We start from the raw sequence: 18,563 nt of genomic DNA on the forward strand, positions 1-18,563 counted from the left end.
GCTAGGATGATGCAAATAGTTGAAAATCAAAACAATCAAGTCAATAAAAAAAATCTTTTAGGAAAGGGTAATTTCTCTTTGTTAAACAGTGAATACTGGGCAGAATTTCCTTCTTTACAGAAATGAATATTTATTAAAAATCAAATCACTTTTGTAATTTACATAAGATATCCAAAAGCAGTAATTATCATCATGTGACGCACAACTCCAGAATTAAGCCAAATTCTGTCTCCTTTTGGGAAAGGCATATATGAGGAAAAAAACACAATTTTACTCTCATAATTTATTTTTGCTCTCACAAAAGTAATTATATACCAAGGAAAATTTGTATGCAGCTATTGTATTGAAAATAATTGTTAATTGTGGAAATGTCATGCCTACTCACATACTTGGAAAAATAAGTTTTGCAGACAAAGCTATTTTCAGTAGAAATTATAAAGGTATAAGTGACTATTTCCAGTTAAATTAGGTTCTAATTCTAATAACTAAATCTTATAAATAAAAATAAAATAGCTCAAAAATTAATTTTAATGATGCATAAAGATCTAAAGAGTTGAGATCATAGCTTTAGAGTAGATAGCCAATATTATCCTTCTGCATTCTGCCATCCATTCTTGATGTTCCACACTAAACAGTCTATGATTTCCCTGTTTGGTTCCTGGATGCATTTTATATGTTATTATAGTTCTTTCTAGTAATTCTTCACAGTGAGTTAATCTTATGGTTTAGCTGAGAACCCAATTGAATCTCTCATTTCAGAGGTTACAACACAGCCATTTTCCAGCAGCTCTGAAATTACATATTTTGAGTAGAATAGTTTTACTACTCTTATAGCCCCCTCCCTAATCAATACACAGAAGTTTCACAGGCCTAATTTAGTAATTATTTAAGATTACAGATATTAGAGAGCTATTTTGTTAAATGCCCCTTCACCCCACCTCTAGTACATCTGGGAAATAGGGAAATTCAGGTATCAATGAAAAATTAAAACCCTGGTAAGGACAGTCTTGATCCTATTTAAAATAAGGGTGGAGCTAGTGGTATCTATGAAGATACCTTTCCTTTGATTAACATTGTTTTATGCACAACAATAGTAGCTATTTTTACCTATTTTAAAAGAGAATACTTTCAAGACAGGGCCTTAAGCAATTGTGCTATTACAAGTAGTAGCACATTAACAGCTGAAGCCAAGCCATTTCATGCCCACAACTCTAGCCCATATGTAATGAACTCCATGGAGAAGGTGAAATATAAACTTCAAATTATCATCATTCATAGTTGTTTTTCCCCCTTTTCCTTGGGATGGAGTTGAGGGGAAGGGAGATATCAGAGTTTTATTAAGTTATTTTTTTAAAAGAAAAAAATATGTAATTTTTATTTAAGAAAACAAAAAAGGTGTTTCTTGCAGACTTAATTTAACTGAATATTAACAAGAAGCATGTAATTAATTCTCCTACTTAGATATGGGCAGCCAACCAGTTAAGTATTATCATAAAAATTAAACATGCATAAAATTAATGTATCCTATTTAAATTTGCAGAAATCTACTTTTCATAAAATATTATAATACTCATTTTGCACAGTGTATAAGACCATAAAAATGACAGTGCAAGCTGAAACCATAAAAAGCATTCTTAATAATCCATGGGAAAAATTATGATCGTTTGGTGATCTTTAAAAATTTGTGTGAAAATATTAAGAACTCTTTCTGTTGGTTTTAAATGTATAGGGAAATGAAGAAAGTATTAAAATGAATATTTTATAATTTTTAGTACACTTTAACACATTAGGAACAATGAGAATTAAAGTATTTTCTTTCTTTACAAAAAACTCATGCCTCCTTGTGTTAACTTACAATATTGATCATCTTTTCTATGCCTTGGGAAATTGTCATATGCCCTTCTAATTTTGGATCAGCTTTCAATATTTTATTCTTTGCCCTTTCAATGTAATGAAATATCTCCACGAATTTCTTTAATGTGAAATTTTTTGCCAGCTTCACTTCCTCTGGGATGTCTTTATCCTTTTTGTCAAGACCAGTTTCTTCATTTATCTTGATAAGTTCACCTTCATTAAGTTCCTGTCTAGAGTCTTGAGTAGCGGCAGTATCAAGATTCCTATGATCAGCTATTGCTTTTATAACTCCATTTATGTTTGACCAGAATTTTATTTCCAGCATTATCACTTTTCATTTCTTTGTTTACTTTCACCCTTATGGCGAATTCCCTCTTTGCAAAGCTGTTTTTCTAAAACGTCACATAGGTTTATCACTGGGAGACAAGGAGGCAATACAACTATATGCTTTGCTGTCTAGGCATAAACTGAATAACACATGTAGTCACTGATCACTGACAAATTTTGATCATGGTGTGCATCTGGTCAGTTATTTACTAGTGATGTGTGGACTGAAGAACTAGCAGCAAAGTTTGTACTTCATGCAATTTCTTATACTGCGGCAACTGAAATTTGAACATTTTGTTGGGGGACCGGTGTCATTTAACTGAACCATGGTAACTGAAATGTGTGCACACTGGAACCAGGCAAAGCAAGAACTTTATGAATAAACATATGTACCTAATTTTATGTCTCTTAGAGGCAACAAAATAAGGTTTCAGTGGCTAAGAGATTTCAAATAGAGTCAATAGGCTGTCCCGGAGGTTAATCCTATGCAAGCTTCAGCTAGATATGCCAATTGGCCACAGTATGATAAGCCCAAGTCAACAATAGTCCTGAAAACCCTAAAGAATACCCAGTCCCTTTATGAGATTCTATAAAAGTTTCACTCATTAAGTTTATTCTTCAGAAACTTAAATCCTCCAGAGAGCTTCTATGCCAGCTAAATCCCCAAACCCAGAGGCAACAGCCTCTTCAAAAACATCAACCAGATGTGACCCCTTTTCCCATAGTGTCAACACCCCTTTCCAACATGAACTATTTAGGGTGGCCACTGCATAGACATCCCTGAAGATCGGGAAAGTGATTAAACAGAGGAAGGGGTAACAACAGACAAGACAGACTTTAACAAAGGATTATGAATACTAAATCTCTACATTATTTTTTTTTTCTTAGTTGTTGGCGTATTAGAATAGTTAGAAGGAAGTAACTGAAACGGTGGAACTGTAACCCATAGCATTCTTTAAAATTTGCTATATAGCTACCTGTTAAATTATAATCTGAAAGTTATCACCTGCTATATATATATTTCACAATAAGAAAGTAACTAAAATTATCGTATTATAACCCATAACGTTCTTGGAAATTTCCTATATAACTACTTGTTGGGTTGTACTTTGAAAGTTATCACCTTTTTGCATATATGTTATATTTCACAGTAAGGAAATAGCTGAAACTGTGGAGCTGTAACTAATAACATCCTTTGAAATCTGCTCTCTACTCCTTATTAAATTGCACTTGGAAAGTTATCACTTCTGTGTATATATGTTATATTCCACAATAAAAAAATGATTTAAAAAAGATATATATTTAAGAAACCAAACCCCAAAAACAGAAAAGTAAAATAAAGCTACAAACCAGTGTGAGATGACTGAGATTCATCATCACTATCATCATCTTTTCTTCCTTTCTTCTTGATTTTTTTAACTTTGTACTCCCTGGCATTGCCGCCGCCACCTCCTCTCACACTTCCACTACCCTCTGGTAGAGAACATTGTTAGTATTATTTAACAAAATTACCATTTGTGAAAATGATGACACCCTATTGTTACATTTAACTTTACAGCAGGAAAATAACAGGTAAAATAATTAACAAAATTTTTAGCATTTTTTTAAACTTGGACTTTCCTTATTAAAATAAAAAAATATATTTGATCAATACAAAAATCAATAAACATCCTGAAGACAACTGTATAACAATGTAGCTTATGAGGGGTAACAATGTGATTGGGAAAGCCATGTGGAACATACTCCCCTTTGTCCAGTGTATGGATGGATACGTAGAAAAATGGGAGCAAAAAAAAAAATCAATAAACAATAAAATATGAAATCTGCTGAAGAAACTTAAATAGCCTAGATGTTCTAAATGCAGTCTCTTCTTCCTTCTAATGTCACTTCTTCTCTGTAGCTTTGTCTAACTTTTACTGGCCACATCCATTCCTTCATCTCTTCTTCTATCATCCCCAATCTCTTCCCCATCTCTGTTACCAGAGCCTCATCAATATCACCCTGTTACAATACTTTACATATTTAATTATATCTGTTTTCGCCTTTTAGGCTCAAAGATTATTATCAAGTTTATAGAAGGCATCCGGACTCAACCACCACCCATTCAGATTATGAACTTCCTAAGAGCAAGGAGTATGACTCATTAATGTTTGTATCTCCCTGGATTTAAAGCATGCTTAACACTACAGGTGCTCAATAAATGTTGACGGTGAATATTACATTTCTTACGTAGAAAAATATTGTTTCAATCACCAATTGGGGCTAAATAAAGCCTAGAAAAAAACAAATTATGAAACAAACTCAAAACACTTTAAGCAAAAGTTAAAAACATTATTGAGATATTTCTCTTCTATTAGATAATTACATTTTAGAAAGACCTTTAAACACTATTCTAAAAGATAAGGTACTTATCTGAAAATGGTATTTAAACATTGAAAATACTGACAGTTTCTTCATGAAAGATTACATTTCCTCAATAAAGAGTGATTTATAGAAGCTAAAGATGTCTTTCTAAATTCTAGATTTCTCTTAGATTTCGTATCTTATATTTAAAAATTCTATTAATTTACCTTCCCTTTGCTTTTATGATGGGAAATTACTATTTTCAAAAGCACAAGCCTAAAGTCAATGTGCTTTTACATTTGGTACTAAGTTTCTTATGGGAAGGACTTTTATGCTTGACATTATTCTATGTACTGTAATTATTACAATATTAACAGCACTATCACTAAGAACAAAATACCAGAAGGCCTTTAATGTTTAGAAGAAATAAAAGTGACTTGTTATTCTGACACAAGAGCAACCAATTACTTAAGGTGAATTTTTAATTTTTAACATCTTTAAATAATATGATTAAAATATGCAAGGCAGTGAATATTACTATGATTTATTATAGTACTTGTTACTATAAGTTTTCCCAGAAGAATAGGGAGGAATTTCAAAATACCATTGACAGGTTCTGCAGAAAAATATTTTGGAAGAGGAAAGCAACTATCTGAAAGAAAAGCAGAGTGAATTCTCATATAAAAACTAAACATTAAGGTTTTATTACGTGGTCCAATGTAGCTGTATTTATTAATGAAAAAGTTGAATATCTAATTTATTTAACTTTGATATAACATTATTTAAAATTGTCCCTAATACAAAAAGCATGGAAAATGCATGCCACTTTTCAAATGCAAGTTACTGGTATACCAATACTAACTAGAATAATTTCTAGTGACTTTAAATTAACAACAACAAGAAAAAAACTCTCTGAGAAATTTATTCATTCCATATTTTTGGAGCCCTTAAAATATGGCAACCAATGCTCTAGGCTCTGGAGATGCAACAACAAATAATCTGGATAAGATTCCCCCTTTGATAAAGGCTATGCAAAAACTAAGGAGTTGATGATATGGAGAGTGACTGTAGCTCCCACTGGGTTTCTGGGGAAGCCTCTAAAGAAGTGACATTTAAGTTGAGCTCTGAATGACAAAAAGTAATCAGTTACTTAAGCTTGGGAAATAGCATTCCAGGTAAAGTGGACAATTAGTGCAAAGGCCTTAAGGTGAAGACAAGAATGGCTGGATCTTAGAGGGTAAACAGGAGAACAAGAGATGGGTGAGATCATGAAATTAGTTTATACAAAAGAAAACAGAGTAAATAATCACCAATATTTGCACTTTCATAATTAAAATTTAATTAATTAGCAAGAGATTTGGTTGATACTAGCAGTTAAAGTTGAATCAAAATAAAAGGCCTTTCAAATGGACTAATAAATGCAAAGTTCACTGCAATAAATAAAACATTCCTCTTTCAACCTTTCTTGTTAATAATTCGTTACCTGTTGCTTTCCTTCTTCGTTCATCTTTTTTATCCTTTTTACTTGTATTAACACTTTCTAAAATGGAGACTTGTTTCAGATCTTCTTCAGTAATTAAATGAACAGGATTATTTTTCATTTCCTGAAATAAAACATGTTTTTGTAGGCAAGTATATATATCTGTGCCAGTTTGAATGTATTATGTCCCTCCAAACGCCATTATCTTTGATGTAATCTTGTGTGGGCAGACCTATCAGTGTTGATTGGATTGAAATTCTTTGAGTGTTTCCCTGGAGATGCGCCCCAACCAACTGTGGGTGATGACTCTGACTGGATAATTTCCATGGAGGTGTTACCCCACCCATTGAGGGTGGGTCTAAATTAAATCTCTGGAGCCATATAAATGAGCTGACAAACAGAAGGAACTCAGTGCAGCTGTGAGTGACATTTTGAAGAGGAGCTACAGCCAAGAGGGACACTTTGAAGAAAGCATAGGCGCTACAGATGAGAGGCAGATTGAAGACAGCCGTTGAAAGCAGACTCTTGCTGCAGAGAAGGCAAGAAAGGACAAATGCCCCAAGACCAACTGAGAGTCACATTTTGAAGAGGAGCTGTGGCCTAGAGAGGAATGTCCTGGGAGAAAGCCATTTTCAAACCAGAACTTGGAGCAGATGCCAGCCACGTGCCTTCCCAGCTAACAGAGGTTTTCCAGATACCATTGGCCATCCTCCAGTGAAGGTACCCGACTGTTGAAGTGTTACCTTGGACACTTTATGGCCTTAAGACTGTAATTGTGTAACCAAATAAACCTCCTTTTTATAAAAGTCAATCTATCTCTGGTGTTTTGCATTCCAGCAGCATTAGCAAACTAGAACAAGATGGCATTTCAAAAAGCATAAAAGACAAGTTGTTTATATAATTACATCTTAATTATTCTTGTGTGGCTTTGTTGCTAAGAACTATAGTTTTGTCTTACAGCTGCTATTCAGAGGCTGTTTCTCCTTCCCCAAATCAGTCTATTCCCTTACTGTTTTTGGCTTTTTGTACCTAGTACTCAGCTAATGAGAAATCCTGTCTGGTCACTGAACAACTGATTGCACTGAATCAAATGCAATATTCTTTAGCTGTTATTGGCTGGTTTTTCCACTGCTTAATTGGTGTCTTACTTTTTGGAGACTCACAAGTCCAATGCTACCTGTATACTTCAAATTACTAAAAAGTTAATTCTAACCCTCTATTTGCCATCCCATCAAATTACCATATATAAGTTGCACACCAAGTCACATTAACTTTTTTCCCTCTCTAGACTTATGCTTGATGATCTCTGCCTTTTAAAAGTTTGTGTTAACAGCAATGAATTATTTCCAAGTTCAGGAACAGGTTCTTTCTCATGGGAAAGGTTCTATAATCTCTAGTGACAAGTTCATTTTCATGGTAAAAATGCTATTATTTCCTTTTTGGTTTTCTAAAGAAAAATGCTTAAAATGTTGATAATTCAAATAATAGAATCACCTTTTTATGAACTTATTTTCATGATTGGAGGGAGGAGTGCAAGAAAGAAGAAACTGATGACCATGTTAAGCTTTTAATTTGGTAAAGGTCATATATAAGGATAATTAAGTAGCCACTTAATACCTGGTAGCTAACATGTGCCAGGAATTTTATATACATCCCTCATATATTTACATTTATCCCTTTGGGAGTAGGTATCATCATCCTTTCTTATAAGATGAGGAAATGGGGCTCCACTGTCCAAAGTCATATACACAGCAAACAGGGATTGAGATTTAAACTCAGGTTTACTGTTTCTTTCAACTCTTCTCTGCTGCTTTTCATGCCATATATAGAAAGTTATCTCATTTTTAGACTATTAAAGAGTTTAAAAGCAATATAGATAAATACAAATTATTTACATATTTAATAAGCCCTCATTAATTTGTTAGTAACTAAGATAAGTGGGCTTGTTTTACCTATTTGAGAGTACACTTTATAGGTAGATATTGCTGCTAACTAGAAACAGGAACTGAATAGTCATTAAAGCAGACCTGGCATGACTTCTACTTCATAGCAATTGCTATGAGAAACTAGTCAATTTTGACAGTAACAAATGATTTGTTTACTTGGTAAGTTATACTGCTTGTGTACCCCAAATAGGTAAAACTAATGAGGTGCTGCTAGATTTAACAAATACATTGCATAATGATTGACAAGTACACTGTATATTTATACACGATTCACAGATATTGTTTCTGTACATTTAAATGTTTTCAAGTTGTTTTAAGTTACGTCACTTAGTTGTGAAGCAGAATTTCAATTCTGTGATTTCAATGTATAAAATTTGCTCCTCCAACTCTAACTTAGATTTTCTGATGAGAACGAAAACAAATCCAGAACAAATCCAGAAGAGGAAATAAAAAGGAGTGATACATTTAAGGAAGATGATGTATGACAAAAAGTGTTCATTTCTGGATATACTGCTTACTCCTTTTTCCAAAAGATAGCAAATGATTCTATTGTGAAAATACTGTTAAGATTTGTACATGAAAGGAAATTGGGCATACCTTTTCAGCTTTTTGATGCATCAGTTCATTGAATAGTTCTATACAGTCATTTATAAATTTTTCACTGACTACAACAGTGTCACTAAAGACTGTGGCTGAAGCCTGTTTGCTGAATGCTCTCATCACTTGTTGTAGCAATATCGCAACATCTTCAGCTGATAAAGAACTGGGAAGCAGAGGCTAAAATTACAAACAAAATAAAAAACAAATATAAATGCAATATAAGACAGACAAATCATTTGCTATCTATATGCTCTCCCTAGGAGATCTCATTAAGTCCAAGGCTTTCAGAATCATCTATATGCTGATAACCTCCAAATTATATTTCTAGTTGCATCATCACTGTGATCTGTAATAACATACCCTTATTTCCTATTTAACCTCCCCACTTATATGCCTAGTAGGTATCTTAAGTTTACTATGACCAAAATAACACTCATGATTCACAACTGCCCTCTCCCAGACTCCAAGCTCCCACCTACTCTTCACTTTCTTTTCTCCATCTCAATTAATAGTACCACTTTCTACTAAGCTGATCAGGCCAAAAGCAAAACATCTAGAAGTCTAGAAGTCACATCGCATTTCTCTCTCACACACCTCACAATGAACCCACCAGCAAGTTCTGATAACTTTCCTACAAAATAAATTTCTTCTTGGCTCCTTCTACTATCTGAAATCATTTTCACTGACTATCTCTGCCAAAAGAAAGTGCCCATTCTCAGGACAGGAAACTTGTCTGAATATACACAGCAGGTAGAACAGTGTCTACCACTAGAAAGTGCTTAGTACAATTTCTTGAATGAATACATAAAATACCTAAATCGGGAATGTGGTATACTCAAAAGCAGGGAGTTTTCTGCTTTATAGAGAGAATCTGCGCTCTGACTGGTAAATAACAGATTGGCTTCCTATTTCTTTTTCTTCACCTACACTTATCTTTTTGGAAGAATGAAGGGCAGGTAAACACCAAAGTGAAACATTATCAGTGTTAAAGCAGCTTGTGTTAATATATTACATTAACAGAGATTAATGGATAAGGGATAAACAAATGCTACACAATGTCTGATGCCAGTGCTGTCATAAATGCTTGGAAAATACTATGTCAGGTCTTATCAATTTATAGGGTTTGTAAGGCAGGATTAATATGAGTAATATACATATATATTTGAGATTTATATATTACGGATGTTGACTATCACATAAGGAAGGTTATTTTCTACTTCAAAAGCTAGAACAACTTTAAGCATAAAATAATTAAAATTATTTTTGTTGTAACAATGGCTATTACTATTTGGCTCTCAGTCAAGATTATCTTTACGGATCCTAATTCTTAAAAAGGCCATATATTAGTGAAATAACAAATGTTTTTGTTTTAAAAGAAAGCTAAGAATAAAAAGATAAAACATACTGCAATATCAACCCATGTTCCAGAGCTGATAGCTTCCTCTACTGATGCTTCCACTTGATCCACAAGTCCTTGACCAACGCAAGCTGCTTTCAAAAACAAGAGCTGTGTAGTCTTATATCTTTTCTTTATGTAGCTAACAGCATCTGGGATTCCAAGCCTAGACAAAGCATCAAATTCTAGATTGGAATAGGACAAAAAGAATTGTAAATTATTTATATTAACTGGAAACAGAAAAAAAAACAGTTAAGTTCTACCAAAACCAATTCTTTTATTGTGAATGTGCTATATTCTAATCTTTCTTTAGGAATACAGAACAGAGACGTATCACAGACTACTCTCTGGTTCTCCTGCCTTCCTCAACTTTTATTACTACAGATATTTGTAGAAAAATTGATTCAAGAGTCCCTTCAATACCAGCTGTGTCTCTCCTTCTCCAATTGAGATGTCAAAAAAACTGACAGAGCAATAAAAACAAAAATGGGGGTAAAGGAGAGAGAAATGATGTAAATGAAGAAATAAAACATGGAATTTATTTTGCTCATTACAATTAAGGGAAGGGAATTTACTTTTCAGAATGCTTCATTAGGTAATTAAGGACAAAGTAATTCTCCAGTCTAATTTAAACTAAAAAAGTTTTAGCATATAAAATAAAATTTCAAAATAACCGCTTAAAATTCCAGTCATTAAGGTTATTGGAGATCTCTCTCCCCAACTCAATAATCATACTCAAGAAAACTACTTATAACAGATTTCTAATCCAAGTCCATGGTGGGTGAAGAAACTGAAAGGTGCATCACAGAAATCAAGAAAATATAAGCAAAGCCCATTATAAACATACATTTAAACAGTTTAAACACACTTATGACTTAAATAGGTTGATTATTGAGAAAGCAACTAATGTTATATGGTTTGATTTGGGATATGAAATTTATTAAATAAGTGAGTGCCATATGTATTTTTGTAACTGTTCTAATGAATGAATTCATTCACTCAACTTGATCCAAATGGCAGGAAAATCACAGAAAAGGGACTTAAATTCAAACATAAATGAAGTTTTGGGGTAATAATAAAAATGAATGTTGAAAAGCTGATAGTAAATAAAGTATTTTTAAGATAATGTTACTGAAAAATGGGGCAATTTCATAAAATATAAGAAATAAATATAATTACTTTTTATAAATTAAAAATACATGAAGTTGTAGTATATCACCTTAAAATAACTGAAAAATCGGTAACAATAACAGCTCTTGGCCTTTCTACATAATAACTGTTCAATAACTATGGGATTAAATTCAGTTCCAACTCAAAAAACCTATACTATGACCATTTTTGCTTTCAAAGAGAATCATTATAATCTGCTCACCAATAGTAAAGTGTTGGATTTCCAGGGCTAGAACACTATTTTCTAAGAATGTGTTTAGTATTGGGAATAAGTTTCAGTTTCAAAGGAAAAAAAATAGTTACCTAGATAGCCATTCTGCCTGAAGAAGGAATCCACCCACGTACTCTGTGTCTTTGAGTAGATGTCAGGGACAAACACCGCCTTATCCTGCCTCCCACCAACCACGATGCCTCGTAAGCGTCCACTATTTACGAGTTCCTCAAGCACAGCTTAAAACAAACCCAAACAAATACAAATAAATCAGAGCAGGCAGAAATCACAAAAAGTAAAATACTATATAATTTCATAATTTAGCTATTTCTACATGTTTAAAAAGCAATTTAAAATTTAGTAGCCTAAAGGAATATATATATATATTTTTTGACAAACCTTTCTGGCCATTTAAGGGACTATTAAGGTCATAAATTAAGGGAAAATTTTGATTACTTGGTAAAGGTACTAAACTAGTAACTCAAACTAGTTAATATTAGCACGGAATTTTTTGTTTGATTGTAGGATGCCTTTATCTCACAATTTAAGTGATGACTGAATACTTTGGGAAGAGATAATATGGAATTACTAGTGTTACCAAGTTAAATTCTAACATTTAGAAAAATCAAGACACCAGGATCCTATTGGAATTAGTAGGATGAAATAAAGTTATAAGTATTTTTATGTTATTACATTTGCACTGTTTAAATTGAAGCAAACTTCAACCCTACTTATAAGAGAAATATAATGCAATGGTTAGGAGGATGGATTCTACAGCTAGACTGTCCAAGTCTAAACCTCAACTCTGCCACTTACTAGCCGTGAAACACTGGCCAAATCACTTAACTTCCAATACTCATCCATGAAATAGGGATCATAACAATACCTATCTCATAGGATTGGTGTAATTCAACAATGTGCCTGGAATAGTAGCTGGCACACAAGGAATCCACTCAATAAATGTTAACTAAATATTAACGCCATCATCACATTCATCATCAAAAGACTGGTGCCAGTCTTGAGAACTGGACAGTACTGTCATTAACACCAATTCTGTGCTTTTAATTTAAACCATAAAATTAAACTAAATTAATGATTACGCTGTTTTAACTATCGAAATCCCCTAAAAAACACAAAGTAGACAGAAAGTAGCTATTAAGAAGTAGATCAGTAAGCATATTCAAAAGACGTCTGGTACAAAGAAAGCTTTAAGAAAATTAGTCTTTAACAAATAAATACTAGTTTACATTATCAATTTCAGAATTTCAATGCTAAATAAATTAAAAGATATCAGAAAAGTCTCAAGTTCTCCTTGTCAACAGAGTGCAAAAGATGATTCTTAATTTAGTGTGAATATACAACACAAGTCCATCCTAAACTCTGACCAAAGTTATCAAATTACCAACCTAACATTAACTTGAAGAAATTTTACATTATAATGGAATCTCACCAATCTCCAATTACTTAGATTCCAAAAATGGCACATTTTAATTTTAAATTTGCCTAACAAAAATTTTTTAAAGTCCATATTCTGAAAAATACAGTGAATGAAAATTAATATTTGGTTCTATATTTGAATTTCTTTACCATTCTTTATTTCAGTACTTATGTTTGCACAGACATCTGAGTTGAAAGGTTAAGCCACTACTTTAAAAAATTATTCTAGGAAAAGTAAAAACAAAACACCAAACAAACCCAAAACCTAATAAGAGTGTCACACACTCATATGCAATAGACAATGTACTAAATTTATTTAGGGAATATTACTAAGTTGTCTGAATGCTAAGAATATGTTTTTATTGCTATAAACCTCAGGAATATGTTGCTATAGAAAGAAATAAAAATTTTCTCAATCCCAAAATTTAAAATCTTACTATGTATATATGTAAATAAACATAGGCAACAGAGTATTATATACACACACAGACACACACACACACACACATATATATACATATACACACACATCCACAGAAACATATGTATAGTATTTTTGTTTTTATTCTACCACTCTGGGGATAGCCAGTATTAAATGTTTGGTGGGTACAATAGATATATATACATGAAAATTGGCTTATAAAACCTTTTTTAAAACCAAGAAATATTTTAGTTAAATTAAGTTTTAAGATGAAAAGAAGGAAAAACATTAAAATAGTATGCTTTAAATTAAGTCTATTCAGTGGCTAATTAAGTGACATATAGTTTAAACCAAACTCACAGTAAAGAAGCTGCTCCTGAAATCCATATTTTGAAATCAAAGAATTTACTGCTGTAGGCCTTTATGGAAAGGAAACAAGAAAAAACAAAAAAAACTTATTTATTATAATTATATGCCTTTTTATGAATTTAAAAAAAAGAAACTAGGATAGAGTTTATGAAAAATAGATTAATATAAAAGGAAAAATAAAGCCAAAACTGTATCATATTTTAAACTCTTAATCAAAATTAAGCTACTGAAACATCATAGAAATTGAACTATCTCCTCAATCCAGGATCAATTTTACTTTCCCATCCACCAAATTTTTACCTCAGATTTAGTGATACCTGACTATCTGCCATGCCCTTTAGTGCATGTGTTTTCTTTCTGTTCTTACTGCCTGAGAGGTTCTTTTCTCATCTGGAATATTCAGGGGAATATTATATGATTCCACTTTTTTAAGAAAAATGAGATTGGATATGTACTGGAAGGCATCCGGAATGATACACTCTTTAGATTAGGGTAGATTATTGAAAGGCTGCATTTAAAATGCACTGGTTGGTTTATTAATATTTTCTGTAATGCCTGTACATTTCTTTTTTTAAACAGCTTTAATAAGGTATAACTGACATATAAAATTCACTGCCAAAATAAATAATTAGAAAGACCTCATGTTTCATATTTTTTGTGTTTTCCCCCCTTCTACCTGAACAAAATCCCTTCAAAAACAGTAGACAGCTACTTGAATACTTCATTTTAAAATTTCTGGATAATTAACTTATTGTGGGAGATCAATAACTGTGGAGTTTAGTTGTATAAAATCTTTAGTTTCTTTTTCTGTATAATGAATCACTGATTGCTAAGTTTTTATTTCAATTTGGAATTCAACAGTTTAGTATACCTACATATCATGCAAGCTCATCTCAGTAAATACTTCCTGCTCTTCTTTTTGGCTATCTATAATAAGAGTAAATACAAACACTTTTCTGACCAGAGATACAGGTATTTTCTCTAAAGGAAATTATGAAGGGTGGGGTGGTTCCTTATTTTAATTTTAGCAATATAAAGATATGGTACATTGAATAGGATGATCTGGGAGCCACAAAGTCTAGCAGCTTCTTTTGAGGAACCTGTTTTCCCCTCATGGTTTGATAGTACCTCCATATAGAGAAACGCAGGGTACTATGAATCAGAAAAACATTATATGCTAATTCCGATGCAAATTACACTTAGCACAATAATTAAAGAAAAAAGGTAAATATTCGCAGTAGGAAAAATGTTTTTAGATTTTATTTTTGATTATGGTATACATATACAAGTTATAAAAACGTTACAAATTGATGTGTAGTGAAAAGTGAATCTGACTCCTTTCTGATCACTCAGCCATCCAGTTTCTCCCCCCAGAAACAACCTCCATTACCAGTTTCTTGTGTCAGGGTGACGATCTGGTACAGGCCATCAGAGCCTATATGAGGTGAGGAGGGCATCCACATAGGGAATTGGGCTGTGATGGCAATGAGATACCATAAAGTAAATACATTAAGGATAATGGGTGTTAAGTTCCTTACAGTTGGAGAAGAGTGTTCAAATATAGAAAAGGAGAAAACTGGAATGAAACTTACGGTGTTGAACTGGAATTGGAGGTATCAGTATGAACTCATGGTTTTCAGTATACATATATAAAGATGCAAAAATGTAGATATCTAGATATATGTATAAATGTTTGTGTACTCACTCGCTTATTTGCTGAGTAGGCCTGGGAGCAGCAACAACCAAATTGCAATGGGCAATCTAGTGTCTAGATCCTGGGTTCTAAATACTATTCTTTACTAAAAGGAAACAGACTCCTTGGAAGAATGGCTGATTCCAGGATTGGGACAGGTATGAGGTGAGCCTGGAACATCCTGCTGTGCCAGAATGTATGGAAGAGCTCCAAGAATGAAAGGGACATGTCAAAATAAAACAGAAGTCAGCTTAAAGGGTCTCCCACTGGTTAAATAAGGGCCAATTGGAAAACCTAAATAATGACAGATTACCCAATGGAAAAAATAGGAACCCACAAGTTCTTAGTGATCTAAATAAATGAATAAATTGAAAGTCTGAAGAAGAAAAGGATAATTTACATGGTTTTAAACTGTCTTTCCTTTTTAAAAGTCCCTAAAACACTTATTAATTACAAAGGAAAACTGAGAGGCTTTCCAAGAATCCTGGCAGACACCTCCTTATTAAGTGATCACAATGCAGATCATCACTAATTGGAAAAATCCAAATTGTGTGCCACCTAAGAGGATTCAATAACAAGAACACAATGTTATTCTGTGATATTCCTGCCAAATAATGCATAACCTAAATTATCAGCATGAAAAACCAGCAGACAAGCAAAACTGAACATTCTATAAAATAATTGGTCTGTGATCTTCAAAAGTGTCAAGGTCATGAAAGTTAAGGAAAGACTGAGTAACTGCTCCAGATTGCAGATGAAGGAAATACAACAATGAAATGTAATATATGATTCTGAAACATATCCTTTTTCTATAAAGGACATTATTGGAACAACTGGCAAAACAGGAATGGAATCTGAGCACAGGACTGTAGTAATGTACCAATGTTAAGTGGAGAGAAATATGGACTTCAGGGAAGTTTGTTTAAGATGGGGAAAATGTGGACATTTTTCAATACTGATGGAACACAAAGCCATTGAAATAAACTTGACGACACGGAAAAGAGGAGATAACTGAGAATGTAGGTTTTCTGAATTCTACATTTGAGTTTGTTGTAGAGATTCAAACATTTCAGAGACTCTATTTTAGAGAAGTTAAAGTGATTTTATAAGTAACATCATTATTTGTTTGAGTTTTAGAATTCTATTTGGCAAAAAGGGTATGTGATGGTTTGGAGGCTTTATGGACCCGAGAAAATTGTGTTCTTAAAATTACTGCATTTCTGTGGGTAAGGACCCATTGTAAATAGGATCATTGGTGAGTAGGATCTTAAGATGTGACACATCTCATTCAGGGTGAGTTTTAATCCTCTTACTGGAGTGCTTTATAAGAGAATGAAATTCAGAGAAACATGTAGAGAAAAAGACATAGAAGTTCTAAGAGAAAGCCATGGAAGCAAGAAGCTGAAATCAATGAAGCCTGGAAGAGAAGGTAGAGACCAGAAGACACCACCATATGCCTTGACATCTGACAGAGGAGTCCGGGTATTATCTTGATGATGCCTTGATTTGGACATTTTCACAGCCTTAGAACCTTAAGATTGTAAATTAATAAATCCCCATTGTTAGAAGTCAGCCCATTTCTGGTACACTGCATTTTGGCAGCTTTAACAAACTAAAACAGGATACTAAAATCTTCTAGCTCCAATCAACCATTCTTCAGAAGAATCTGAGGCTCAACGGAGTTAAGTGACTGATTTACCTGATCAAGGTCACATAGTTACTATGTGATAGAACTATGATCCAAATTTTTTCTGTGATTCCAGGGTGACTTTATATACTGATCTAGATAGCAGTTTTTAAACTGTGTTCTGAAGAAGTGCATCTGGGGTCATAAGGGTGGGGAAGATAGGGAGGGGAAGGGAATGGGAATAGCAGATTTAGGCTAGATTTCAAGGCTCTGGAATCCCCACTCCCATTTTAAAGAAGTTTACTGTATATTTGTTTAATAAACTGGGAAACCGAATGAGATTTTGTTTAGGAAAAAAATTGCAAACCATGTTGGAAGAAATGTAAAAATATATATACTTTAAAACATGCTTACCGGGTAATAGCACTGAACAGTCCACGGATGCGTGCTTTATGTCGAGTTACAAAAGCTTCGGTAAAAATTACTCCTCTATTATCAAGATCAATCTGTCCATTGATAATTCTACCTAGTCTCTGAGTTAGTGCCTGGGGGTAAAGATGTAAAATTTTATTAAATTTTAAAGAATAAAATTATACATATGCATTTGTGGAGTCGTGCTAAAATTATTCTCTGTGCTGACATTATATCAATCACGTAACTGAGAAATTTGAACAAGCATAAACGCAAGAACTATGTAAACTAAACATGAAGATTCAGGGTCTAAGAAACTTTATTACCTCATTGCACAACCAAGAAATGATTGAGTCAAATGGCTGATACATTAACAGGCTTAGTTACTTGGTAATAAGATTTCTTCCTAAATAAAATAAAGATAACTGCATGACCAATCTTCTAGATACAGGCGGGCTCCTAACATATAGACAGCCAAGACATATTCATGGGTTTTGGAGAAGACATTATCCGGAGCTTTTAACACTGATAGACACAAATAAATTCTGTTCCACGATTCTTCAACCTAGGGAAACTTAAAACCTGGAAGGTTACCTTCTCTGATGCAAATATTAACAAGTTATGTGTGCCCAGAAAATCTACACTGGTGGGTGAACCAGCTATTCATTCCAGGGCAGGAAGGTTTCTTAGCAACCGGCTTTGAAATGCAGGAGACTATTTCTCTACAGATACACTATGACTGGGGTCAAGTACATTCGAAATAAGTCTGGACATTTTCACATCCCAAGATAAGTTAAATCTACTCATGTCAGTTTGACTGATATGTGGATGATACAGGAAAATGCCTTTCAAACTAATTCTTAATGAGCTTTCAGAATATAATCTGTCTATGAAATAACTGTAATATTCAGAAAAATTAGAATTCAAATATATATTTTAAATACTTATTTCCAAAATATATTTAGAAGCACAGTTTTATATACATGGGTCTGATTTGATACTTTTAAAAAGTGCTTTAAAAGCATATTATTTTAACTTCTATGACTAACATATTTGCTCATGTAAAACAGAACTTAGGTTCCTGAAATGTTATATAAAAGAGAAGATCTATGCCTTAATGGCATTTTTAACACAGTTAGGGGGCTAATGCTCTTAAATTGGGTGAGACAATCCCTTTGTGTTATATATTGATCTAATGCAATTATCGTTTGGTAAATTTTATAACCTGGATTTTCTTAAAGTAAAATATACCAACAAACAGATTTGGCTTGTCTCTTG

General features: G+C 33.1%; 1 protein-coding gene across 3 annotated transcripts in view; it reads right to left on the minus strand.

Moving 5' to 3' along the window:
• UFL1 (UFM1 specific ligase 1) overlaps positions 1-18,563 on the minus strand; it is a 35,396-nt gene that overhangs the window by 11,817 nt on the left and 5,016 nt on the right. For all 3 annotated transcript variants that reach the window (XM_037842703.1, XM_037842704.1, XM_037842705.1), the window contains exons 6-12: positions 17,289-17,419; positions 13,546-13,604; positions 11,420-11,566; positions 9,956-10,131; positions 8,548-8,727; positions 6,008-6,128; positions 3,532-3,654 (exon numbers count right to left, since the gene is read on the minus strand). In XM_037842703.1, coding sequence (XP_037698631.1) covers positions 3,532-3,654; positions 6,008-6,128; positions 8,548-8,727; positions 9,956-10,131; positions 11,420-11,566; positions 13,546-13,604; positions 17,289-17,419 — 937 coding nt within the window. The remainder of the gene's footprint in view (positions 1-3,531; positions 3,655-6,007; positions 6,129-8,547; positions 8,728-9,955; positions 10,132-11,419; positions 11,567-13,545; positions 13,605-17,288; positions 17,420-18,563) is intronic.

This window comes from Choloepus didactylus, chromosome 7 (genome assembly GCF_015220235.1).
Source record: "Choloepus didactylus isolate mChoDid1 chromosome 7, mChoDid1.pri, whole genome shotgun sequence".
Taxonomy (NCBI): Eukaryota; Metazoa; Chordata; class Mammalia; order Pilosa; family Megalonychidae; genus Choloepus; species Choloepus didactylus.